General features: G+C 42.8%; 1 protein-coding gene across 2 annotated transcripts in view; it reads right to left on the bottom strand.

Annotated features, from left to right (window-relative positions):
* Positions 1-26,512, bottom strand: part of GTF2F2 (general transcription factor IIF subunit 2) — a 136,215-nt gene extending 109,703 nt beyond the window's left edge. The window contains exons 1-4 of one of the 2 annotated variants that reach the window (XM_005213597.5): positions 26,314-26,512; positions 12,034-12,107; positions 3,517-3,535; positions 2,178-2,322 (exon numbers count right to left, since the gene is read on the bottom strand). In XM_005213597.5, coding sequence (XP_005213654.1) covers positions 2,178-2,322; positions 3,517-3,535; positions 12,034-12,107; positions 26,314-26,379 — 304 coding nt within the window. In that variant the 5' untranslated portion in view covers positions 26,380-26,512. 2 annotated transcript variants of the gene reach the window in all.
* Positions 26,513-27,068: the final 556 nt, after the last annotated feature.

Genomic DNA, 27,068 nt, shown 5'->3' with positions numbered 1-27,068 from the left:
AAAGGTGCAAAGAGAGTTAGGGAACAATGACATGAGACAGAACAAATGACATTAGGCACCAAAGACTTGCCTTGGAGTGTGCACCATCTAATGGCAACATAGACCTCACTTGCATTATCACAGTTCTACAAAGAACATACTGTACAAACTCCAGAAGAAGGACAATCTTGATCCTTTTCCATATTCCTGGCAAGATAATCCTCATAAAGCCATATTCTGGAGTACACTGTAACCCCAAATGTGAATACAACATGTTCAGAAAGAGCACAACACTACCGAAAGGATTTACAAGATTAAATACGAAAGATTAATTTTGACGATAATAAACCTCAGCTTTCTAAATCACCGTCTTTTGTGTAAGTACCAGCAATGAGTTATACTTCAGAAAAACCACCAACCTGATAAAAGGTAAAAAATCTGAAACAGGGTGCCTTTTTCTACCAAGGAATTACAAGTTTCCCCACCTCAGGCTTTTTTTTCAGACTGCTTCCTTTTTATCATTTTGGTGCCACGCCTCTTCCACTCCAGGAACAACCATAGAGGTAAAGGAAACCTCACAGGTTCGACAGGTCTTATTAAATCCAACCAGTTGGTGACTAATTGCGCCTATGTTGTGCCCTGCACAACGTACCACACAATAAATTTTTGTTGAATGGCTGAATCTTCTCCAGGAGAAAATGCATATGTTTAACGTTCTCTACTTCCAGCAATATTACACTGAAAATTATGGCAACAGAATAATGAAATAAAACAAACCCTGGTGGCTGATGGTACAGAATCTGCCTGCAGCGCAGGAGACCAAGGTTTGATCCCTGGGAGAAAGGAATGCCAACCCACTCCAGTATTCTTGCCTGGAGAATTCCATGGACAGAGGAGCCTGGTGGGCTACAGTCCATGAGCTCCCAAAGATCTGGACACAACTGAGTAAATAACAATTTCACCTTCCTTAACTTTAAACCACATGACAGAAAATTTACAATTTACCACTTTTTAAATTCTACATCCAAGGGGGAAAAAAACCCCAATGATTTTCTGACATCAGTTTATGCAGATATTGGCAATCTACGACACCACAAAACTTTGCTGGAGTACAGCTGACCCTTGAAGAACATGGGTTTGAACTTCAAGGGTCTACTTAAATGCGGATATTTCTCAATGGTAAAAACCACAGTACTATTCAATCTATACTTGCTGACTTCGAGCACACACAATTACAAACATGGAGGAACCCTGGACACGAAGAGCCCACTGTAAACTATACCTGTGTTTTCAACTGTGAGTGTTTGTGTCCTTAACCTTCCCATTTTTCAAGGATCAACTGTATATTCTGTTAAAACAATAATGTTCTTAACATATAATTTCTTATACCTTTCTTTGTAATGTTTAATGAAAATACAACAAACCATGCATGTTTTTCTTTTATACAACCAAATAAACTTTCTGAATTAGGTATGAGAAATTAGTTCTGTTAAAATGAGGTAGCCTGTTGCTTTACTAGTAGTATTGCAAATTCAGTGAAGCTTAAAAACCAAGAAACAATGAGAATGAACATACACTCTTACATACGCCACCAAAAAAGTCCCCTCTATATTTAATTCACAAACTGAAACACCTGCTCCCCTTTTACTGAGCTATTAAAACATTTAAGAGCAAACAAACAAAATTTAAAACCATGCAAAGCTTCTTAGAAGTCAATATCAATTAAAAGAAGTCAATCCCTATGCATTAAGAAATACAGAAAGCGCACAAGAGCCAAAGTATTTCCTATATTTTGACTAAATACTCCCTAGTATTAAGCAGTATTTTTTAAAACACAATTTACAGTTGCTGAATATCAATTTACCAAAACAGGCAAGGATGACCTTATCTTGGCAAAACTCATAATACTGTTTCCTCAACATCCTAGAAGACAGCTTGATGCACCACACTCTTCCATCTGCTTTGTTCTATTTCTTCATGCCCCAAATGGAAATTAAACCCTTCCAGTAACAATCAAAAATTCATCAATCACAGGAAAGGACTTCGAGCACCGAGCAGAGAAGTACCATGATGTGAATTAGAGGTAGACAGAACCATAGGTGGAACAGCCCTGGTAATGACCTTCGAGAGTGTGTGGAGAGAGAGAATCTACACAACACGTCCAGGAATTGCATTTAAATGATTCTACGCCCACTCACCTGAGGAACTCTCAGTGAACACGGTTAATGTCTGTCCTCCGACACTTTGTAAGACAAATGGATGTTCTCTAGGAGCACTGACTGAAGCCGGTTTTCCACCAATATCATGAATATTTGCAAGATCCTCATTCAAAGTAAATGAAACCTAGTAGACACATTAACGAGAGCTTATTACAATATACTTTTGTATTCAAAGTATCTGTACAGAAACTGTGACTATAAATCAAATATTTTAATGTGAATCTTTTCCAATCATTTTATGAAGCACTTTTAAAAAAATTTATCAAATAAGCTTTAATAATTAGTCATAAATCTATTCCTATTTGTCTGAACAATGGGGTTAATCTACCATTATAAAGATAGCTTTCAAATGTTTCCTCTAGTCTACAGCTGAAAAAATTCTATTTGTAAAACAGAAGTAACTTGTTTCCCTAAGGTATCTGCGGTCAAGGAACCATGTCTTGTTATATTTATACCCGTAAATACATTAAATAAATATTAGGTGGATGGATGGATATACAAACAGAACTATCCATCCATCCATTTGTTCATCTACCCATGTCCGAGCAAAATGCCCGGCACACAGAAGAAAACCAGTATTTGCTGAATGAGTGAACAGTAAGTATTAAGAAAGCAACTGCTTGAAGCAGGGGGAAGAGATCTATTTACTCAGAAAGCTTAAACACTCCCATAAGCAGAGGATGGCTTTCTTTTTTAGATCCAATGACTACCATATGAGTACATGGTGCTGTTTTACTTTCAAATATTTCAACAAATACAACTAAATATGTATAAGGATAACTCAATATTGAGGTTTAGAATGAAAAGACCCAGTAGGTCTTTTTTGAAAGACCCAATCTTTCAAAATGCTTTTTACCATATCTCCCCACATTTTTCATCAAAGGGATTTATAAAGTGCTGATCTCTCAATCACATAGAAAGACTAGGAAGTATTATTTAAGTATCTCTCTAGTATGTGACAGGTACCACAAATTATGTCCTAGACTCAATGGGTCAAAATCTAAGGCCTTCAAAAATCTGTGTCAAATACATTTGCCATTCTGAAATAATGTTAAAGTATTACTGAAGCAATACTAGTTTTCATAGTACTAAGAGAGGGGATATTTAAGTCAAAGCAGAAAAATGCTAAGTATGAGCAACTAGAAAGGAGCCTATTCACTCACACAAGAGCGGCATTTACACTCTACTATGTTTTCCTGACCAGCCACCAGTTTCATGTGGAGTTTTCCAGAGCAAACACTACCCTCTTTTTACTAACCCTAATGCATAGTAAAATAATCTTGTGTTTTAAATAAAATTTCCATAGAAATAATCTTACCTCGGTCCTTCCTTGATTTCTGAAAGAGAGAAAAGAAAACATTTCAATTATTTAATTTCATGTTTTTTCCAAATGTAAGCTAAGAACTATTAATAAAGGAAACACAACTTCATATGTACATTAAAATATTACATTTACAGAGATTAATATTAGGACTTCCCTGGTGGCTCAGACGGTAAAGCGTCTGTCTACAATGCGGGAGACCTGGCTTCGATCCCTGGGTCGGGAAGATCCCCTGGAGAAGGAAATGGCAATCCACTCCAGTACTATTGCCTGGAAAATCCCATGGACAGAGGAGCCTGGTAGGCTACAGTCCATGGGGTCGCAAAGAGTCGGACATGATTGAGCGACTTTACTTTCTCTTAGTTCTCCTAACTATTCTATTTATAATCCTATAGGAGAAAAAAATTCACATTAATCCCACGCGAATATTTCATTTTGTTTTTTGACCGCACTGCACTGCAAGCAGGTTCTTAGTTCCCTGACCAGGGATCAGACCTGAGTCCCCTGCAGTGGAAGCATGGAGGCTTAACCACTGAACTGCCAGGGAAGTCCCACCAATGAATATTTTAGATGTTATAAGTTCGTGTCTCTTAACACTATAACAACCTGCCCTAATAATATTTTAGCCAAATAACGATCTTATTACAATTCTTATTTTAACTTTTGAGTATTTTTAGCATTCAGCAGCATGTGAATGGCATGTTTAATACCAGATAGAGAACTTCAACAAATTCTACTATTTATTTTGTCCAGCTAAAGAAGTTTCATTTACTTAACAAAATTTTAAAGATCAAAAATTATTATTTTAAAATTATAAGCAATCTTCTCTGCTATTAAATAATATGCTCATACAGAAATAATTTTATTACAGACAAGCCAAAAAAAATTTTAAATTAGCCAAGATTCTACTGCTAACATCTTCTACTATTAGCTACAGTAAATATCCTTCTCTACTATCTTTTTTCATAATTTGCTTTTAATTTTTGGGTGCACTGAGTCTTCCTTGCTGTGTACAGGCCTTCTCTGGTTGCAGACAGCAGGGGCTACTCTAGCTGTGGTGTGCGGAGCCCCTCAGCACAGTGGCTTCTCGTTGCAGAGCACAGGCTCGAGGTATACGGGCTTCCGTAGTTGCAGCATGTGGCCTCAGTAGGGGCGGCTCACAGGCTCAGCTGCTCCTCAGCATGTGGACTCTGCCTGGCCCAGGGATTGAACCTGTGTCCCCTGCATTGGCAGGCAGACTCCTATCCACTATATCACCAGAGAAGTCCCATACTATTTTTTATTTACTTGAATTACATGTATTTAAATTGTTTTTTTTTTACCAATATGGGATCAATGTACTCCCTAATAATAGCCTAATTTAAAAAAAACAAATATGTATTAAATACCTGTCATATGCAAAGTACTGAGTGCAGGGCCCCTTTGCTAGCCAGCAGAAGATATAAAAGCTAAATCCATAACCATAAAATGAAATAAACTTTAATTAAGAGAGCCACAATATGCCAGGATCAGACAGGAGAACACCATCTCTTCTATTTTAAGAGGTAAGTATTGGCTCAGCAAGAGGCAACTTTTGAACTAGTATCAAAAGTAAACAGCTACGCAAAGTCATGGAAGAGTCTGATCAGAAAAATGTGATCAGATTTGGCTGTGAGGGAAAGTACAAAATAAGGAATAGTAGGAGATGAACTACAAAGGAAAAATGGAACCAGACCATAAATGATCTCTAATATCACAGCACAGACTTTATTCTTTGTGCAATGGAATGCTACAAAAGAATAACAAGTACAAAGTTCGTAACAAGTACCATATTCAAAGTTCCTCCAAATCTAACATTTACATTCAAACTTAAAGTGTTAAACTCCCTAAGCTCATAGGAGGTATTTATTAGCTGATGATCAATCACTGAGTTTGCTGAGTGATTAAGAACAAAAGTATAACAAGTAGAAAGACATGATCCAAGAAACTTATTCCAAAAAATACAAACAGAATAGACATGAAGACCAGTTGGGAAAGTACTCTTTCTCTGTAACACTAGGTTGAGTTCCAACCTGTGCCTTCTTTCAGTGGTTCATTCATTCACCGCCACTCAGCGTTTGCTGCACATCCAGGGCCTTGTGACAAACGCACGGCACGAGTGTAGGTCTTTATCCTCAAGGTCTCAGTTTAATGGGGAAACAAAACCAGTTCCAATCCATGAGCAATTACAACAGGATTTCATAACTGTAACGGGATTCCTAGATTAAGGAAAACTAGAGAGACCTGACAACAGAAGGTAATGCAAGACTGCGGACTGGATCCTTTTGCTGTAAAACATCATTGAGACAACTGGCAACTCTTAAGTGAAGTCTGATGATTAGGCAGTAGTACTATTCGGTGGTTAATTCATAGATTTGAAAGGGTGAACTGTGACTGCCAAAGAGAATGCCCCTGTCAGAAAGTAGCTCTTTATTTTCCCCAGTGAGGTACATACTTTAACACATTCTGAATTTAGGAGATATATCCCTAAGGGAAACCTTACTGCTTTCTTTTAGATTTAAATATTTATTAAAATCATAGCAAAAATGAAACAGTTAATGTGGCTTTGGATATTTCTAACTTTATAAAGATCTCTTGTTAATATCAATGCATGCAACATTAGAAGACAGGAACGTATTCAAATTATATTCCTGAAAAGTCACAGAAGAATGCTGTATTACATGGACCTATCTGGTGGAAAAGTTCTTTATATTGTTCTTCCAACTTTTCTCCTGCTTGAGACTGTTTCAAATTAAAAATATTAAGCAATTTTAAAATGTCCCCAGTTTACTTAATTAATCCCTTACTAAGAGATTTGAGAATGCTACTCATTTTTCTCCATAACAAACCATGCTGAAACAATTATCTTTGTGTATCAATCTTTGCATCACTAACGAGTATAACAAGCACACTTGTTATTTCCACAGGATAGGTTTTAGAAATTGATGGAATTGCTGGGTCAAAGGCATGAGGATTTTATTATTAACATCCTAGCTTTCTCACTGTCTGAGTCCCCCTCTGCGAGATGAGTCTCTCAATGTCTTTCTGTAAGGGCAGCACCAAGAACTGAACATAATGCTTGCGCAGTGAGCTGACTGGCAGAGAAAACAGTGGACTGTTATTCTGCTTTGTTTTGAGTAGCAGTGCATATCTGCGCTTGTGTGTATGAGACATGTATATATACGTACATGTGTGTGTACGTATATATACGTGCATTAATATACATGTGTGTTGCCAGACTGCCCTTCAGAAGGTTTGTACCGATTTAAACTCCTATCCACAGTGTAACTCTGTTCTAAACATAGCCAATTTTTAGAACAGAAAATTATCTCACTGATTTTTATTTGCATATTTTCCATTATTAGTGGGCCCCCACAACCTTGAATGTTAAATGTGTTTAGAAATAAATCTCTGAGAGAAGCTGTATTAGCACAGACTGTATGACTGTCAGTAAAACATGACATTTATCAAAGATTTTAAAAACTGAAGTTTTCTGAGGCAGGATGGTTATGTAGAAAGGCTGGTTGTAAAATTAAAGCAAAACTGTAAACAAATTAAAATGCAGTACCCATCAGATGTTCAAAGGTATTAAAAAAAAATGCAAGTACAGTGATTTAGGGACGTGGTGGGGAATGCTTGATAAAAATGGCCCAAATGTTAGCAACTGTTAAAGTAGGCTGTTATTCTCAGCTTATTCATAACTAGACTCTCCTTTTTCTCAGGTGTTAACAGACCACACTGAGGAAGAGCTGCATTCGTAGCTGTGCGTCTCCCCCTCCCCTCTCTGCCACTCTCGATTCCTCTACTCCATAAGCCCTCTTTCAGCTCTTGGCCAATCGCACAGGAAGCTGCTGCTGCTGTTTAACTCTGGGAGATCGGAGCGGGAGAGAAGACATCAGACATGATGCGGTCTATGCCTGTACTGGGTAGTTATGACAGTACGTGAACACTTACTAAGTATTTTACACACACTGAATCCATGAGGTATTAATACCATCTCCTTTTAACAGATGAGGAAACAAGAAAGGGTAATAAGCAACTTCCCCAGAGTCAAATGGCTGGTAAATGACAAGGTCTGGATAAAGCCCAGAGCTGACGGACTCCTGAGTCCATACTCTCCTTATCAGTATGGCACATTGCTTTTTTAAAACCTTAGCTGTTTTTTATTTTTTTCCCCAAATATATGTTTTTTGAACCACACAGATAACCCATAAAGGGTTACTCTGTCTCTAAACATCAATACTTAATTATACATCTTCTAGTTTTAAACGGAGAAGGCAATGGCACCCCACTCCAGTACTCTTGCCTGGAAAATTCCATGGATGGAGGAGCCTGGTAGGCTGCAGTCCATGGGGTCGCTAAGAGTCGGACACGACTGATCGACTTCCTTTTCACTTTTCACCTTCATGCATTGGAGAAGGAAATGGCAACCCACTCCAGTGTTCTTGCTTGGAGAATCCCAGGGACAGGGGAGCCTGGTGGGCTGCTGTCCATGGGGTCGCACAGAGTCAGACACAACTGAAGTGACTTAGCAGCAGCAGCAGTTTTTAAAAACAAGAGAGTTTCACCTGGTTTGCCCTAGATCTTCTCTTGAACGGCCACAGTCCCTTCAAATGCTCCTCACAGGAAATTGATTTTCGTTTTCTCACTGTCCTAGTCTTACTCCACTGAATGAACTTATTTGTCCATGTCTCTAAGCATAGCACTGAAAATGGGACACAATGTCTGCCCTGTAAGCTAACTGACAGAGAAAAGTGGGGTTATCAGCCCACTTCACGAGAAACAACAATCGTCCAATAAATGAAGCCTTTTGTTTACAGCCACAAAACTTTGATGACTCCTATTTAGCTGAAATTAAGTCTTGATAACCTAGTCACATGCACTGCTAAACCATTCCTCGCTTATCCTACACTTATTTAATAGTGACTCTAGTAATCAGTAAGAAGAATGAAAAATAAGTAAATTAGAAACATAAATGAGATAGTCAGGAGACATACTCCAGAACAAGCTCTTTTCAAGCATTTCTATAGAAATCTTGGGGAACCAATAACTATATATATGTTCTCATCATTAACAGCATCTAGCTCTTCTACCAGAGAAGGCAATGGCACCCCACTCCAGTACTCTTGCCTGGAAAATCCCATGGATGGAGGAGCCTGGTGGGCTGCAGTCCATGGGATCACTAAGAGTCGGACACGACTGAGTGACTTCCCTTTCACTTTTCACTCTCATGCATTGGAGAAGGAAATGGCAACCCACTCCAGTGTTCTTGCCTGGAGAATCCCAGGGACGGGGGAGCCTGGTGGGCTTCCATCTATGGGGTTGCACAGAGTCGGACACGACTGAGGCAACTTAGAAGCAGCAGCAGAAAATCTGCTAGGCTTTTAATCTACATATAAAATACACATCCTAAAGGAGATCAGTCCTGGGTGTTCATTGGAAGGACTGATGCTGAAGCTGAAACTCCAATACTTTGGCCACCTCAGGTGAAGAGTTGACTCATTGGAAAAGACCCTGATGCTGGGAGGGATTGGGGGCAAGAGGAGAAGGGGACGACAGAAGATGAGATGGCTGGATGGCATCACCGATTCAATGGACATGAGTCTGAGTAAACTCCGGGAGTTGATGATGGACAGGGAGGCCTGGCATGCTGTGATTCATGGGGTTGCAAAGAGTCGGACAAAACCGAGAGATTGAACTGAACTGAAAATACACATACATCTGTTATTATTAAGGCAAGTGTGTATTAATTGCTCAGTTGTGTCCAACTCTTTGTGACTCCATGGACTATAGCCTGCCAGGCTCCTCTGTCCATGGGATTTTCCAGGCAAGAATACCGGAGTGGGTTGCCATTTCTTTTGCAGGAGATCTTCCCAATCCAGGGATCTAACTCGGGTCTCCAGCATTGTAGGCAGACGCCTTACCATATGAGCCACCAGGGCAGTCAAGAATACTGGAGTAGGTTGCTATTTTTTCCTCCAGGGGATCTTCCCAACCCAGGGATCAAACCCAGGTCTCACTGCATTACAGGCAGATTCTCTACCACCTGAGCCAGCAGGGAAGTTACATACAGTTTATTGCCAAGACCAGGATACTCTGGGAGTAAAAGAAGGGATACTATTAATAACTGCACAGAAAACTTCGTAAACTGTAAAACATGTAAACCGGCCACAACATGGGGACACGGCTACCCTAGGCATACTGGATGTGACATATAAAACACCTGCTTTAAACTAAGGACACGTTTGAAATTTTCTTCCAAACAAAGAGTGATCAAGAAAAATCGCAGCACACCCATACTGACTAGTTAGCGTGCTATCTTTAATAGATGCTTTAGGCGTCAAAGCAGTACTTAGGGCTTGCACAGGCTTCCCATGTGGCTCAGCTGGTAAAGAAACCACTTGCAATGCGAGAGACCTGGGTTCGATTCCTGGGCCGGGAAGATCCCCTGGAGAAGGGAAAGGCTACCCATTCCAGTATTCTGGTCTGGACAAGTACATGGGGTCACAAAGAGTCGGACACGACTGAGTGACTTACACTTTCACCTTCAGGGCTTGCATAGGTCTCCCTACACCTCAGCTCCTTTGACTCTATTTCCCATACTAACTCCCTCTTCCTCACACCAAGAGAAAGATTGTACATTCCTAAACTAGGTATTTTCTGTACACAGAGATTTTCAGGAATGCAATATTCATGGTAGGGAAAGGACGGGAATCTAAGCTCAGAAGATTAAGTGTCTGTCCACAGTCTCACGGACAGTAAGTGACAGGGCCGGAACTGGAAGCTGCTTGAATTTTCTTACCACTCAAAGGACTGAATTCACGCTGGTTCTGCTATTAAATGTTAGTAGCTTCTTAAGATACTACCGTTCTCTACCTAATTTCAGAACTCTGGATATAAAAGCAGGCCTGCTTCCAATATGGCTTGTGAAAACAAAAGGAAGAACTAAAAGATCTGTCTGAAACAAAGGTAAGAAAGATAAAGGACAAAAAGTACTTAGGGGCATAAACACAACAAAGTGTCAAAGTTTACTTTAAAGACATGACGTCATCCAAGAACATAGCGTTGCTCCTCCAAAGAACACCTCCAGGGGGGGTTCAAATAACATTCAGAGACTGAGAAGATGAGAAGGAGCCACCAACAGAGCGATGTCTCAGAAGTGAGATGAAAACAGCACGGTGTGAGGGTAGAAGTGATCAACTCTGTCAAGTTATGCTGAAGGTCCACCGAGAAGGGCTGCTAGTTGACCCTTGCATCTTAGAATATGGATGCGGTGCTTGTGCTCAGTCGTGTCCAACTCTGGCACCCCATGGACTGTAGCCTGCCAGGCTCCTCTGTCCATGGGATTCTCTAGGCACGAATACTGGAGTGCGTGGCCATTTCCTCCTCCAGGGGATCTTCCCAACCCAGGGATTAAACTCTTGTCTCTTACATCTCCTCCACTGCAGGCAGATTCTTTACCACTGAGCCACCAGGGAAGCCCATGAATATGGTAGACTGTTTTTGTATTTTTTTTAAAAAAGGCAACAAATTCTTTCCCGCAAATCCCACCTGGAGGCGGAGTCTACTGCAAGTTCCATTTGGCAAACATGATGCAAGCACAGGTTTGCAAAGTGTTTGTGCCGTGGGGCTTCCCTCTCTTTCGCTATAGGAACTCTTTCACCATCATGGGAATGAACACAATGGAGATGAAACACAGGTGGACCCGGCCCCGGCTGACAGTAAACCAACCCCAGACACACAGGCGAGATCATTCTAGCCAGGAAGACCACCCAGGTCAGCCACAACAAGAACTGTCTAGAACTGCCCCCATAGAATTAAAAACAAATAAAATGGTTTTGTTCTAAGCCACTAAACTTTGGGGTAGTCTGTCAACAAGCAAAAACTCAGTGATAAAGAGGAGGATACTGGTGGCAGAAAAGAGCTGTTTCAGTGGAGGAGTGGGCGTGGATATCGGATTAGAGCTGGACTATGAATGAATGGACAGAAAGAAGGGAACACAAGGCCTGTGGCTGACACCAGCTGAGCTACAGGGGCTTCCCTTTCAAACAAGGCCAGTTCCTCAACCAGGAAACACCAAACACTCTTGTGCTGTTTGCGAGGTATTCCCTACCCTCTTCCAAAGCCTCTATAAATAGGTATGGTGGCACAATGGCAAAATCCTTCTATGGCCAACTCAAGCATACCTCCTCAAAGATGCAGAGGACGGATGAGGGAACTACATACTCTGCTACTTTACTGCCAATAGATTTTAGCAGCAAATTGTACTTGATATTTATACTTGTCATTACAGGAGTATATGTGTGTGCGCGCATGTGCACACACAAATCCTTACAGGGCACCTAACCAGCTCTTAACAAGCCTTGGTAAGCTCATCATTTCTTATTTTCCAGATAAATTCTCTGTTTGAAAAAGAACTCTAATTACATTTAAAAGTACTTGTAAAATAAATTCAAACAAGTTTCATAAAATGTCAAAAATTCATAAATAACTTACTTGGCAATCCTCAGCTTCCCAACTTCACCTCTTCCAGGGGCTTTAGCCCATTGCTGCGACAAATATTTAGGAACCTAAAACAAAATATAACACTATTAAACTAGGTTTTGGATGCAACAAGCTAACAAATCCTTTTAAGCATAAAGTGATATACTGCTTCGAACAGGACATGGAACAACAGACTGGTTCCAAATAGGAAAAGGAGTACGTCAAGGCTGTATATTGTCACCCTGCTTATTTAACTTATATGCAGAGTACATCATGAGAAACACTGGACTGGAAGAAACATAAGCTGGAATCAAGATTGCCGGGAGAAATATCAATAACCTCAGATATGCAGATGACACCACCCTTATGGCAGAAAGTGAAGAGGAACTAAAAAGCCTCTTGATTAAGGTGAAAGTGGAGAGTGAAAAAGTTGGCTTAAAGCTCAACATTCAGAAAATGAAGATCATGGCATCCGGTCCCATCATTTCATGGGAAATAGATGGGAAAACAGTGGAAACAGTGTCAGACTTTATTTTTCTGGGCTCCAAAATCACTGCAGATGGTGACTACAGCCATGAAATTAAAATACACTTACTCCTTGGAAGGAAAGTTATGACCAACCTAGATAACATATTCAAAAGCAGAGACATTACTCTGCCAACAAAGGTTCGTCTAGTCAAGGCTATGTATGGTTTTTCCTGTGGTCATGTATGGATGTGAGAGTTGGACTGTGAAGAAGGCTGAGCGCCCGAAGAATTGATGCTTTTGAACTGTGGTGTTGGAGAAGACTCTTGAGAGTCCGTTGGACTGCAAGGAGATCCAACCAGTCCATTCTGAAGGAGATCAGCCCTGGGGTTTCTTTGGAAGGAATGATGCTAAAGCTGAAACTCCAGTACTCTGGCCACCTCATGCGAAGAGATGACTCATTGGAAAAGACTCTGATGCTGGGAGGGATTGGGGGCAAGAGGAGAAGGGGATGACAGAGGATGAGATGGCTGGATGGCATCACTGACTCGATGGACGTGAGTCTGAGTGAACTCCGGGAGTTGGTGATGGACAGGGAGGCCTGGCGTGCTGCGATTCATGGGGTCGCAAAGAGTTGGACACGACTGAGCAACTGATCTGATCTGATCTGATTTTCTTTCTGTCTGTCCTAACTGACCACTAAATAGCAAGCTCTGATTATATGTTTTGCACTAAAGAGATATTAAGATATGTAAGAAATGATTTTAGCTCTCAAAGTGCTTAACACCAACTGAGTTGGTGACACAAAACTAAAACTGGGCATATAGCTTAACAATAACGAAGTGCTAATTTATGTTCCCAAGTCTAATAAAAGTTCAGAGATGAGAAAGGCGGCCAGAAAAGGCTTCTTGGAGAATAACACTGACACGTAATGTAGAGACACTACTGAGCTTAAGATGATTTGAAAAGTCATGTTTTATTATGTATAAGATAACTAATGTGATGAAGGATCTGCTGAAATAAAAAGAAATTATTCAATGTAACAACTAGCATTTATATAACACTACTTTCCTGACACTGTGATATGCACTTTTCAAACATTTATACCTCACATCTATATGAGGCAGGTACTATTCATTATCCCCACTGCACAGACTACGTATTTGGAGCAGCCAGGGATTATAAAATTTAGCCAAGGGTATATAACTGGCAAATGAGGACCCAGGATTCAAATCCAGGCACTCCAGTTCCAATGCCTATGCTTTAACCAATACACTATACTGTGGGTGCAATCAGATATATGCAATCAAAATCTCAAAAGGTTAAGAGCATATAACCTAGTATGGCCACCTGTTATTTCTTCTAAGACACAGTTGGAGCTCGGGAATCAGTACATAGTTTAAGATGGCCCTACTCTGGAGGATACGATGCTCCACGTGAAGTATGAAGCGCAACGCCTCACACAGCAAGTGCTCAGTGAGTGTCCGGTGTCAGTTTTACTTTCCACAGTAAGTCTGGAATGATAACATGAATGTATAACAGAGTCAAAGAGCGCTTCCAAAGCTGCAAAGGGAAAAATCCTATCTAACAAAGTTTCATTTACAAGAAGAACCACATGACTATTAGTTCAACTGCAGTGCTTTGAACTGAGTAAAAATTTAAGAAGACCCTAATGGTATTTGTTCATTCCTCACACTAAAATAAACCGAACAACTACTGTGTTAAAAACATGCCAGAAGCCTGGAAGAGACGTAGGGGAAGGGAGCCCACGGTGTCAGGCGCCATGCTATCCATTTTACACCCACAATCCCACTTAATCCTCCCAATCAGCCTGCAAAACTGCACCGCTCTCCTCATTGTATAGATGACAAAACCGAGGCTCAGAGGACTGAAATGACATGGTTAGCTACTATTAGTCAAAGACTCTAGACTGGTCAAATGCTCTCTTTGCTACACCATCCTTTACATCCTCTAAAGGAAAAGGAGTTTTGAAGATTCCACATCTTAAAGTTTCAACTATACTGCGCTCCACTATTCATGCAAGCTTACAGGATTTGGCAAATTTCTTATGATAACTGTACCTACCTATTAGGTCTGCTTTGATTACAGATGAGAAGAAAACCCACTGAGGCATACAGAAGATTTACTGGCAAAAGTAACTAAATATTCCAGAAGGAGTGTTAAGGTGGCCTGATTAAGGGCTCAAATACCGTCACCAGGACTCTCACCATCTCTCAGCTCTTCTCCTCATCACACTAACTCACTTCTTTGACAGCCTTCCCCTCTATGTAGCATGACGGCTGAAGCCACTCCTGAAGAAGAAGAGTTCTTCCCCAAATCCCCAGCAAAATCGTTTTTCTCTTGTGGCTCTGACCAGGTCACGGGTCCTTCATCTGGCCTGTTACTGAGCCAGAGATGAGATCCCTGCACCACCAGCCTGAGCCAGTGACACCTTTGGGGAGGGATAGTCAACACCTTAGAATCACCAGACTGAAAAGGCAGAGTGGTGGTGCCCAAAAGGAAACTCAAGGTACTGTCACGGTGAGTCGAAGAAGCAACTGTCAACATTCCCTGTCAGAACTAAATACAAGATGTGAAACCGATCTGGGCAAATACTGTTACATCAAATAAAACCCTGAATCCTCAAACTATGTAAATTATTACATAGTCCTCATGTCCTCAATCTTGAAATCCTGCCTAACAAGTTAGCCTTTGCTTCTGGATTTGTCTGATTTTTAGCCCAAAGAAATCTTCTTGTCAATTACTCTAACACAAAGAGGAAATGGAGTTCTACAGATAGCAGCCTGCTCTAACAATCAATGGCAAGCTATACTCCCTAATTAATAAAGTCCTTAGGGGAAAGATAGTGGCTTTTCTTCATCATATTCCAAGTTTCTGATTCAAATACTGTTAAGACTTTCTCATTATCAAGAACAGTACCCTTTCCATAAACTGTATTTCAAGGAACCCTTCTGACCACCATCTCCTAACTCCCTGGCCATCTCCTCAGTACTTCGGCTCCAACAATTCTTCCCTCCTTCACATCACTGACTTTGTCCCTGTCTGCTTATGTCTTCCCTTCTCTCTGAAATGGAACTACATTTCACAGCCCATCATTATAATCATTCTCTTGTCCCCAACTCCCTCCATCATACTGGCCTGGCAGAATCTAACCCTGACTAAAGCCAAGTGATACTAGTAATATTGCTTATCTTATTAATTAATCTATGTATTGTTTTATTTGATTGTTATTCCTCCTCCACACTTGCACCTGAGCATCTGAAGAAAAACAACCATGCTAAATGGTCTCTCCTGAAATCCTTGGTGACTAACATCAAGTAAGCCCTTCAATATGCTGGGCGATTTAACTCCCTCTCCCTGGTCAACAGTCACCTGCAGCGGGAAAGCCACTGCAGGCAGGCCGCACGTTCACGTCACTCCTCAACCCTGTAACGCCTCTTGCCTCCTCTTCCTTCCAAGATGATAACCCGACTTCCTCTTCCACTGAACCATCTGAAAGCTTCTAAGTCTACCACTTAGCCACAGGGGAGCCTTCTACTCTGCTCTCCCCTCTTAAAAGATGAACTGTGGCCACTCCCTCCACATGCGCACTGAATTTTTGCCTGTAGTCTAGCCTAGGATGTCTTTCCTTCAGTGCTACCCTTTCTCCCCTCCAGTCCTTTCTTTATTCTCCCAACAGAATAACAATGGTGATGTGTGTGTGTTAGTGGCTCAGTCAAGTCCAACTCTTTGCGACCCCAAGCCCACCAGACTACTCTGTCCGTGGGATCCTCCAGGCAAGAATACTGGAGTGGGCTGCCATTCTCTTCTCCAGGGGATCTTCCTGACCCAGGGGACTGAACCCAGGTCTCCTGCATTGCACGCCAGACTCTTTACCCTCTGAGCCACCAGGGAAGTCCAAAGTGAAAGTGTCAGCTGCTCAGCAGTGTCCGACTCTTTGCAATCCCATGGACTATACGTGGCTTTCCAAGCTTCTCTGACCATGGAATTCTCCAAGAAAGAACACTGGGGTGGGTAGCCATTCCCTTCTCCTGGAAAATCTTCCTGACCCAGGGATCGAACCTAAACCTCCTGCACTGCAGGCAGATTCTCTACTGTCTGAGCCACCAGGGAACAGAGAGCTTACCAACTGTGGCAGAAGACTCTAAGATGGCCTCAATGACCCCCACCCGCTGATACTTGCACCCTGGTGTAACACCCTGCCTGCATCCGCCCAACTAAGCCACGCCAGGAAACTCCTGAGCCACAGAAACTAAGATATCAAAAGTGCGTGCTATTTTATGCTACTAAGCCTGTGGTGATATGTTATACAGCAATAGATAACAAACACGTTAAGTGACATTTAATATATTTAAATGTTTTAAATAAATTAACCATTTAATTCTCACACAATCTGTTTATTTTTTCCATTTTACAAGTGAGGAAACTGAGGCACGGGGAAGTGAGCAAATGGACTCTCAGTCACACCCCTGGAAAGGGCAGGCTCCTTCATCCTTCCCACCCGCTGTCCAGTGTCTCTGCCTCTCTCCACCGCAAGGCTCTGAGTGAGCTGTCTCTGCTGGCTGACCACAGTTCCTTCTCTGCTGCTGTGTTCTGCTCTAGACAGGCTCTCCCCTCCACCACTCCACTAACATGGCTGCCTGTGCTTAAAAAGCTCTCCGCAATGTCAAGCCAACGTTCAGTCCTCATCTTGCAGACCTATCAGATTATCTGAGACTTAATTGTCTCCTCCTCCTCCAAACGCTTTCTTCACTTGGCGTCAGGTCACCACAGTCTCTCGTGATTTTCCTCCCACTTCTCCACACTCTTTTTCGGTCTCCACATACCTAGATTCTCATCTTCCTGACCTTTTAACCTGAGAGGGCCCTGATTTCAGTCCTCAAGCCTCTCTTCTCTGTCCACACTCGTTCTTACATAGCCTCATCCAATCCCAAGGTTTTAAATCCCATCTGTGTAACTACAACTCCCAAATTTACAGCTCTCCCCTAAAGTCCCAAATTATACAACCAGCTGCTTACTCAAACTCTCCATCTGAATATTCAGGAGACATTTCAAACTCAAAATCTCCACTCAAGAACTGATTCTTACTCATGAACCTATTCCTCCGGCAACCTTCCATAATGTAGTAAAAGTCACCTCCATCCTTCCAGGTACTCCGTCTGAAACCATGGATTTACCCTGAATAGCTCCTTTTTCTCACGTTCCACATCCAATCAACTGACATAGCCTGTCAGCAATACCTTCAAATTATATCTGGACTCCATGTCCTTCTCACCAATTCCAGGGCTACCACCCTAATCCAGGCCACCATCATCTCTTGTAGGATTATCATCCGTGTCCACTTTAGTCCCAGTACAGCAGCCAGAGTGACCATATTAAAACAGAAGTCAGATGACACTGTTCTGTTCAAAGCCTTTCGGTTTATTTAACAGACATCTACATAATGCTTACTACGTGCCAGATACTTTCCTAAGCACTTTAAAATTTTACCTCACTTGATCCTCATAACAACTTTATTATTATCCCATTTCACACAGAAGCAAGTAGGGCATCAAAAAGTTATCATTCGTCCAAAGTCTCACAATCACCAGTGGTGAAGCCAGGATTCTAACCAGGGCAGTCCGGCTCCACCATCGCCATCCATGCCTCCTCTCTATGGCTACTAGCCTCCCATGGCATTCACTGTAAAATCCTGTAATGTCTCAGATGATACAGTCCACTGAGATCCACAGCCTCACCCCCTACCACTTTCACTCACTCGACTCTAACCACACAGATCTATCAACGTTCCCAGCAGCATCCCACCGAGGGCCTTTGATTTGCTGTTACTTCTGTCTAGAACGTTCCTCCCCCAAATATGTGAAGGGCATTCAACTCCCTTCAGGTCTCTGCTCAAGGCCCACCTTATCGGTGAGGCCCTTTCCCACCTGATTAAAATAGCATCCTCAGCTACTTTCTGCACTCTTTACCCTGAGTTACTTTTCTTCAGAGCACTCAGCACTTGCTATACACTTTCCTGTTCATTGTCATTCTCCCTCTTCACTAGAATGCAACCTGCACGAGGCAGCTGTTTCGTCCATTTTGCTTACTCTGCTGCTGCTGCTAAGTCACTTCAGTCATGTCCGACTCTGTGCGACCCCATAGACAGCAGCCCACCAGGCTTCCCCGTCCCTGGGATTCTTCAGGCAAGAATACTAGAGCGGGTTGCCATTTCCTTCTCCAATGCATGCAAGTGAAAAGTGAAAGTGAAGTCGCTCAGTCGTGTCCAACTCTGTGCGACCCCATGGACTGCCACCTACCAGGCTCCTCCGTCCATGGGATTTTCCAGGCAAGAGTATTGGAGTGGGGTGCCACTGCCTTCTCCGTTGCTTACTCTGCCACATCCCTAACAGAAGAACAGACTAGCATGCGGTAGCAACAGAGTTATTATTTTAATGACTGGATACTGTTAAAGAAACATTAGCTACTGTTAATGTAATGACAATGATGGTGTTATCAGAATAAATCCAGGCTATGGAATTAAACTTTAATAAATCTCATTGCATTATCAAAGGGAAACCTATTCCAGAGATCTACCTTAAAATAAGGGGGAGAAGGGGAAAACACCCGTAGAGTGAAACATTTTCCAGCCTGCCATTGTCCCCTTATTGCTGGTTCCCTGACACACTGCTAAGGTAAAGGGAAGACAAGAATGTTTCAGAGCTCCTGTTGAGACCACAGTTCTTCAGTACATAACCAGGTCAGAAGACCCTGTGGTCAAACTGCCTGAGACCACAATTCAGGCCATCAAACAAGACAACAGTTCTAAGTGAAGTAACTACGTATTATAAAATAAATTTAAGAATCATATTCAGTACAATAATTGAATCTAATACAAGCAACTGGCCAACTTAAAAAAAAGATTATGTGCCTGAAGTTAATTGATAAAAACAAGTCTGGAACTCATACTGCATTGTCATCATTATTAAAATAAAACGGAAAGTTCCTAAGGTAAGCCTACTAGCTTATTTAATTCAAAAGGTTGCCAAAATACTATACCCTTGTAAGGAAAACCAGAATACAATGATGACAGTATGTCAATCATATATAACTTTTTATACCAAGAGGTTATGGAAATGGGCTTCCCAAAAGCTCCAACGCATTAAGTTGGGAAGAGGCCTTCGCTGGTGCTCCAGCGGTTAGGAGTTCACCTTGCAATGCAGGGGACACTAGTTCAATCCCTGGTCCAGGAAGATCCCACATGCCCCAGGGCAACGAAGCCAGCAACTGCAGCTACCAAAGGCCATCGGCCCTACAGCCCTGGCTCTGCAACCAAAGAAGCCACTGCAGTGAGAAGCCCGGGCACCACCACCAGAGAAATCCTGCAGACAGCGGCGAAGACCCAGCACAGCCAAAAATAAACAAACAAATATTTAAAGAAAAAAAAGGGGGAAGGAAACGGAAAAAATAATGGTACATATGGTTCCCAGGCTCCACAATTTTTTTGGACAGCTGATATTTTTAATTAAAACATTACATTCTATCTTTAAGTAAAGCTGTATATTTAAGGTGTACAACATGGTTTTATATGCACATGAAACAATTAAGCCAGTCAAGCTAATTAACATATTATCTCTTCACATAATTACCTTTGTTTCTAGATGAGGACATCTGAATTCTATTCTGAGTAAATTTCCCCCAAACACTCCTGTCAACTTGTCACTTGTGAGATAGCTGTGTTGTTTCCACTGTCTCCACATTCATTAAAGAAAGGCAGATGGAGACAAGAGAACAGGTACAAGAGGGGATGTTTTCTCAGATTTCCCAAGACCAGGGAGAGTGACAGCCAATGACTCACTTCAGCATTATTTTCTCAGAGAAATTCCCTTGACCTCCAGACTATGTTCCTTTGTTATTCACACTCACAAAACAGTATTTCTTTCTTCAGTGAACTTATCTATCTGTGTGTAACTGTTTTCATGAGGACCAGTATTGCCTGAGGTCTGTCTCAGGGAGCGTACTACAGACTCTAGTTTACAGAGTATGGACCCTGTCCATTCTTGCTCACGGTAACGTACTCAGAGCCTAGAACAAATGACTGGTGGTCACTGAAAGCTTGTGGAAGAAACCCATCCGCCTGCACACTCACTCAAGCTACAGAGTAAGGGCAACTGCGCCTTTGAAGCCAAGGGGCCAAGGTGGCGTATACAGAGCTTGCTCCCTAAGCTTGTTTGCCAGCTTTGCTTCATCTAGTTCCCCAACAACTAGCCTCCAAAGCCATGCTGCTCCCAGGGTATACAAGCAAATTAAGAGCGCTGTGTGGACACTGGCTCGGCACCCATTTCTCCATTGAGGAATGAAGGCCTATCCCCCGAGCCGCTGGGAGTGTGGCCACAGACAGCCCGCAGTTCTTAGCTCTCTTTGGAAGTGCTTCCACTGAAGAGTTGACCAAGATTACACACTCCTCCTGGACCAAACCACCCTGTGCCCAATCCTGCGTAAATCCTTTCCTTCCACAGGGGATGATCCCAACAGCACTGCGTAACAAACCGCTGCATGCTCATCACCTCAGAACCAGCTTCCCTGGGAATCCAACATACATCAGGCAGCTTTTACTCACACGTTGTCTTGAAGGTCAATGTATTGAGCTGACAAGACCCAAGGCCATAAAAACAAATTCCCCACCCCCTCACTTCCGTTCTCCAGGGAGAAGACTCATTAAAGAGACCCAAGTGGTGGGGGGAAAGCACATTTCCTATTCCTGGCATAAGCTTTGTAGCCATACAGACCTAAATTTGAATCACTGTTCCATGCTTGGGCAGGATAATTAACCTCCCTAAGCCTCAATTTTACCATCTGAAAAATATAGATAATTAGTACCTACTTCACAGGTTTGCTTTGTGAAATACTTGGCATATTATAAGTTTCTTTTTCTCCTGCAAGGCTTTGGGGTATCACCCATTCCAGTTTCATCTCTCCCTGGGAGATAGCTTTCACTCTGGCTGCCAATGTCCAACTGCTTATTTGTCTGTGAAAAAAGAAATGCTAAGCTTGATGGCTTTTGAGGTGTTGAATGAAAGTGAAAGTCACTCAGTCGTGTCCGACTTTTTGTGACCCCATGGACTATACAGTCCATGGAACTCTCCAGGCCAGAATACTGGAGTGGGTAGACTTTCCCTTCTCCAGTGGATCTTGTCAACCCAGAGATCGAACCCAGGTCTCCAGCATTGCAGGCAGATTCTTTACCAGCTGAGCACCAAGGGAAGCCCAATACTGGAGTGGGTAGTCTATCCCCTCTGCAGTGGATCTTCCCGATCCAGGAATCGAACTGGGGTCTCCTGCATTGCAGGTGGATTCTTTACCAACTGAGCTACTGAATGGAGGACCCAACATTCACAGAGGATGAGGTCCGTCCCTTCGGTCCTGATTCTCGCCTCCAACAAACATCAATCAAAATGCTTATAGGAGGAAGGCTGATGGGACCCAAAACACATCTTTATGCTGGCCAGAAAGTTGCTGGGCGAACCTACCACAACGCTTGTCAATACCTCCACTTGTCCATTTCCTCTAAGAAAGAGTTTTCTTATCATTCAAGCTCTGATAGGATATTCATTACTTACAAAAACCCCACCACTCCTAAAAACGCTGTGAGCTTTATCTCCTCTTCTTCCCCATCAGGTACCCTTACCATCCAGGCAACCATAACTAGAGAAGATGACTTTTCCAGAAGTCTAAATGTTGGAAGTGAAACAATAGAACTATGCTACGATGTTCTTAAATATCACTTTTAGACCGTGATCTGGTGTCCAGTGTGCAACAGCAGTCCTGTGACCGGCTGGCAACCTGACAGTGGCAAAGACTGAGCAGCAGGAACCGGGTGATGCCCACTACAAGGGGTGAGCTCCCGGACCAGGGGAAACTGTAGTTGTTTATGTTTTTTTGAGCAGGCGATATCTATTGTAAAGTTAAATTCAGTCATGTCTATTATCTATCAAAACTTATTTAGATCATCATTCTCTTGTAGATTTAAGGTATTCAGAACTCCAGAAATGGCCTTGGTCTTGCTGTATCTCACTGTCTGCTGACCCCAGGTTAGGCAAAGCACGAGCGGGGAAGCTGGATGAAGATGTGAGGCACCGTAGGGACCACAGACGGTCTTTATTTGCAGCAGCAACGTGGACATGCTTTATTTTCTAATGGCTGACAGAGCAGCAGCAACTGCCCGACTGCCCGACTCAACTAGACTCACCTCGACTACAGGAGCTTTTCAGGTGGTGCTTACATAGACCACACCACGACACGCGTGCGCAGTGCCACAAATGATCCCAGCTGTAGGATGTGAGTGGAATGGGGCGAGAGCGCCTGACCACCATCACCTGGCCAACTGCTCTCTCCCTACGGCATTCCACTGGTCAGAACAGATACAGGCAGTGGACATTCTGGTACACAATCTTCCACTCTATTTGCCTTTTCCTGAACACTCACCAGCCCTGCTCAGAACATTTTTCCCCCCTAACTAATCAACTCCATAGGCTCTTCTTAAATGTCAGCTTCCCCATGAAGTCTTCCCTGATTCCACCAGATAACTTTTTTACTGCTTAAAACTCTGAGAGATCTTCTATAACTTAAAGTATTTATCCTTTTCCTTACTTTTCTAGTGATGAAATTAATAATGAACAAATTATGAGCAAAAATGGCCCATAAACTCGCGATACTCTAGGAACTCACATATTTTGCAACAAATAATCCTCAAAGAGCAGAACTCAAGGCATGATTTATAATAAGAATTATGAATGTATACCAAAAAGATTTAAAATTGCATGCGGTTCTATTCAAATTCTAATTTGAACAGAAAAATTCTAATTTGAACTATCATTAGTAAGACTCCTTTTTAAAGCGATAAAATGTATTCAAATGGCCATATAAGAGAGAACACCAGAATTTCTTAACTTTAGTTTAGATTTGTAACTTTCTCTTACATCATCATTTAGTCAGTCACGGCATCCTGACAACTTTTGCCGAAAAAGTTTCCTAACTCCTGAGACTTCACTATCAAATGTCTAGGATCCTGTGATAATTTTCTAATTTTGACTCTGGTTATCTTCTCTTCAAGCTTTTTTTTCCCCCCCTAAAAGAATCATTTGTAGCCCTGCCTTACTCAAAACCCTTCAAGACTCTCCTCATTTCCTGTAGACTAGAGTTAAAACCGGAGAATGCAATGGCACCCCACTCCAGTACTCTTGCCTGGAAAATCCCATGGATGGAGGAGCCTGGAGGGCTGCAGTCCATGGGGTCGCTAAGAGTCGGGTACGACTGAGCAACTTCACTTTCACTTTTCACTTTCATGCATTGGAGAAGGAAATGGCAACCCACTCCAGTGTTCTTGCCTGGAGAATCCCAGGGACGAGGGAGCCTGGTGGGCTGCCGTCTATGGGGTCGAACAGAGTCGGACACAACTGAAGCGACTTAGCAGCAGCAGAGTTAAAACATTCCCATTTCACAACGTGACAATGTCATATGGTTCCAATCCACTACTCCAGGCATGATGTCCTCTTTGTTTTCCAGCCCACACCACATTACTGTGCATTTTCACTCCTGCATTTCAGAACCACTCTCCATGGTATGCTACGGAGATACTATGGGCCCCCCATCCAAACCTCTGTAAGGCAAACAACATGTATTGAGCATCTATTGCACTCCAAGCACAAACACATCACCTCAAACTCTCGTCATCTTTTCAAGCTCTTTCCATCTGCAATGGAGATCTCCCTAATGATATCTCTCCATTTAGCATGCAGGAGGAGAGAGATACTTGGTTACTCCATCATTTTAAATCACACTGATATCACTGTGATAAGTCAAATCAGTGCCAGAGATTAAGGCTAGGGTTGAAGAATAAGAGTTCATTTATTCATTCATGCATACATCACATTATCTGAGCTATTTACCTTACGCAAAACACAGTTCTGGGTGTGACAGGCAAGACGCCTACTCTCGTAAAATATGACTGTGCGTGTGCTTTGGAGAATGTTAATACAGGTTCAACATGCTAGTGAATAATCATAAGGGCAGGAGCAGGGGACTACAGAAGTTGAGATGGTTGGATGGCATCACCGACTCAATGGACATGAGTTTGAGTAAGCTCCGGGAGTCGGTGATGGACAAGGAAGCCTGGTGTGCTGCAGTCCATGGGGTCGCAGAGTCAGACACAATTGAGCTACTGAACTGAACTGAATCATAAGGGAGCTACATAAGAGAGGAAGACTGGAAGGGCCTCTCAGATTTAACTGATAAAAACTCAGACATGTGATAAAAGCTTTCCAAAAATCTAACAAATAAAGGTCTCTATGTTTTACTTGAGTTTTCAAGACTATCATAATCACATTTTGAATATACACATGTCTTATGAAAACTGCCTAAGAAACAACAGTCCCAATATGAAAAAGTAAGGCATAAACAGTGTACTCACTAAGTGAAGAAGTGAAAGTTGCTCAGTTGTGTCTTACTCTTTGCGACCCCTTGGACTATAGGGTCCATGGAATTCTCTAGGCCAGAATACTGGAGTGGGTAGCCTTTCCCTTCTCCAGGGCATCTTCCCAACCCAGGGATCAAACCTAGGTCTCCCACATTGCAAGTGGATTCCTTACCAGCTGAGCTACAAGGGAAGCCCAATAAGTACTTACTAAGGGTTAATCAAAATGCTGACTTTACCAAAAAAAAAAAAAAAAAATTACTGACAGTTTCACCTGAGTCCCAGTCGAGCTCTAAAAGAACACTCCAGTCCACAGTCTCTCCTTCCCTGAGTTCAGAGCACTCTCAGCTCTCCTGGGAATTCCATAAGAGCCATCAACCTAAAAGAACACTTTACGAGTGAAAGTTAAGTCACTTAGTCCTGTCCAACTCTTTGGGACCCCATGGACTGTAACCTATCAGGCTCCTCTGAATGGGATTTTCCAGGCAAGGATATGGGAGTGGGTTGCCATTCCCTTCTCCAGGGGATCTTCCCCACCCAGGGATCGAACCTAGGTCTCCTGAATTGCAGGCAGATGCTTTACCATCTGAGCCACCAGGGTACTCAGAGACCAGTTCTACTTTCTGGCTCAGAAAACTACCCAGAAAGCAAACGCTCAACTTTCTTACAGAGATTGATGACTGAAATCAGTTTCAGCAAGTGGAGATGAAGAAAGTCTTCAGTCTGGGGTAAAATGCTCAACCCGGGGGGCCATCAAGACAGGAGCCCAGAAAAACCAGGTCGTGGGATAAGGAGATCCATTCCAGGCACGTTCAGACTCTTAGTTGGCTAAAACACACTGGGTGTCCCTGAACTAACGTCCTCGTCTGCAAACAAGCCTACCAACCCTGCCTCTCGAGGTAAGCGAAGTTCTAACGAGAAAGCCCTAATGAGCTTTAAAAGGCGCAGAAAGTGGGACGGTCTCAAGTCACTTGTGTGTGTGTGTGGGTGTGACAGATGGTCTCAAGTCACGTGTGTGTGTGTGTGTGTGTGTATGTTAGTTGCTCAGTTGTGTCCGACTCTTTGCAACCCCACAGACTGCAGCCCACCAGGCCCCTCTGTCCATGGGGTTCTCCAGGCAAGAACACCGGAGTGGGTTGCCATTTCCTTCTCCAAAAAGAACCATTTAGAAAGAAAGAAAGTGAAGTCGCTCAGTCGTGTCCGACCCTTTGAGACCTCATGGACTGTAGCCCACCAGGTTCCTCCGTCCATGGAATTTCCCAGCCAAGTACTGGAGTGGGTTGCCAGTTCCTTCTCCTCTCAAGTCACTTAAACTACTTTAAAAGGAGCGCAAGCGGGAGCCACGCAAACCTTACCTTGACCAGCCACACTCCGGTGTTCTGTTTGGCGCCAGTCAGGTCGAGTTCTCCGCGCTCGGCCATGGGTCCGTCGCCGGCGGAGACCTGCGGACTTAGAGCAGCGGCCCGGGGAGCTGGTGACTGCGGGACGAGGGAGCGAAGCACACGGTGAACCCTGGCCGGAGGTTGACTGTGAAGAGCCCGCGGTCCAACTTCCGGGATGCCGGGAGCCCTGGGAAAGACGAACACACGCCGCCGGCAGCGGGGAACCACGCCTGCGCTCTGCGGCCGTTACTACGGCGCGCTACTGAGGACAAACTTCATCAGCGGGCAACTTCTTGAGTGGGCGTGGCTCGTTCCAGGGGCTGTGTCTGAGTAATTAAAACCGAGGTTGGGATGGGCGCAAACATCAGCAGTACATATAAAGACCAGGTCAGAGTAACAGAACAAAGTGTCAAAATAGAAAAACGGGGTTTAAAGAGACAAAGGCTGTCAGTGTATGTCCAATCCTGGCCAAGGAGAGAAAGACAGCATTTGGAGGACAGGTAGGAGAAATAAATAAAATGAATTAGCAGAGTGGTCTTTATTGAAAGGCTACCCTGAGCACCTTCAATTAAACGAGTAGGGCGCACCCCTTTAAGAGACTCCAAAACCCAGAGCCCTTTGTTTTTTGTTTGCTATTGTTTTTAATTTATTTTTAATTGGAGTATAAGCTCTTTACAATGTTGTATTAGTTTCTGCTCTAAGACAACATATGAATCTAAGTATACATG

Source organism: Bos taurus, chromosome 12, assembly GCF_002263795.3.
Source record: "Bos taurus isolate L1 Dominette 01449 registration number 42190680 breed Hereford chromosome 12, ARS-UCD2.0, whole genome shotgun sequence".
NCBI classification, from domain to species: domain Eukaryota; kingdom Metazoa; phylum Chordata; class Mammalia; order Artiodactyla; family Bovidae; genus Bos; species Bos taurus.
This window is presented reverse-complemented; position numbering and strand designations above follow the sequence as displayed.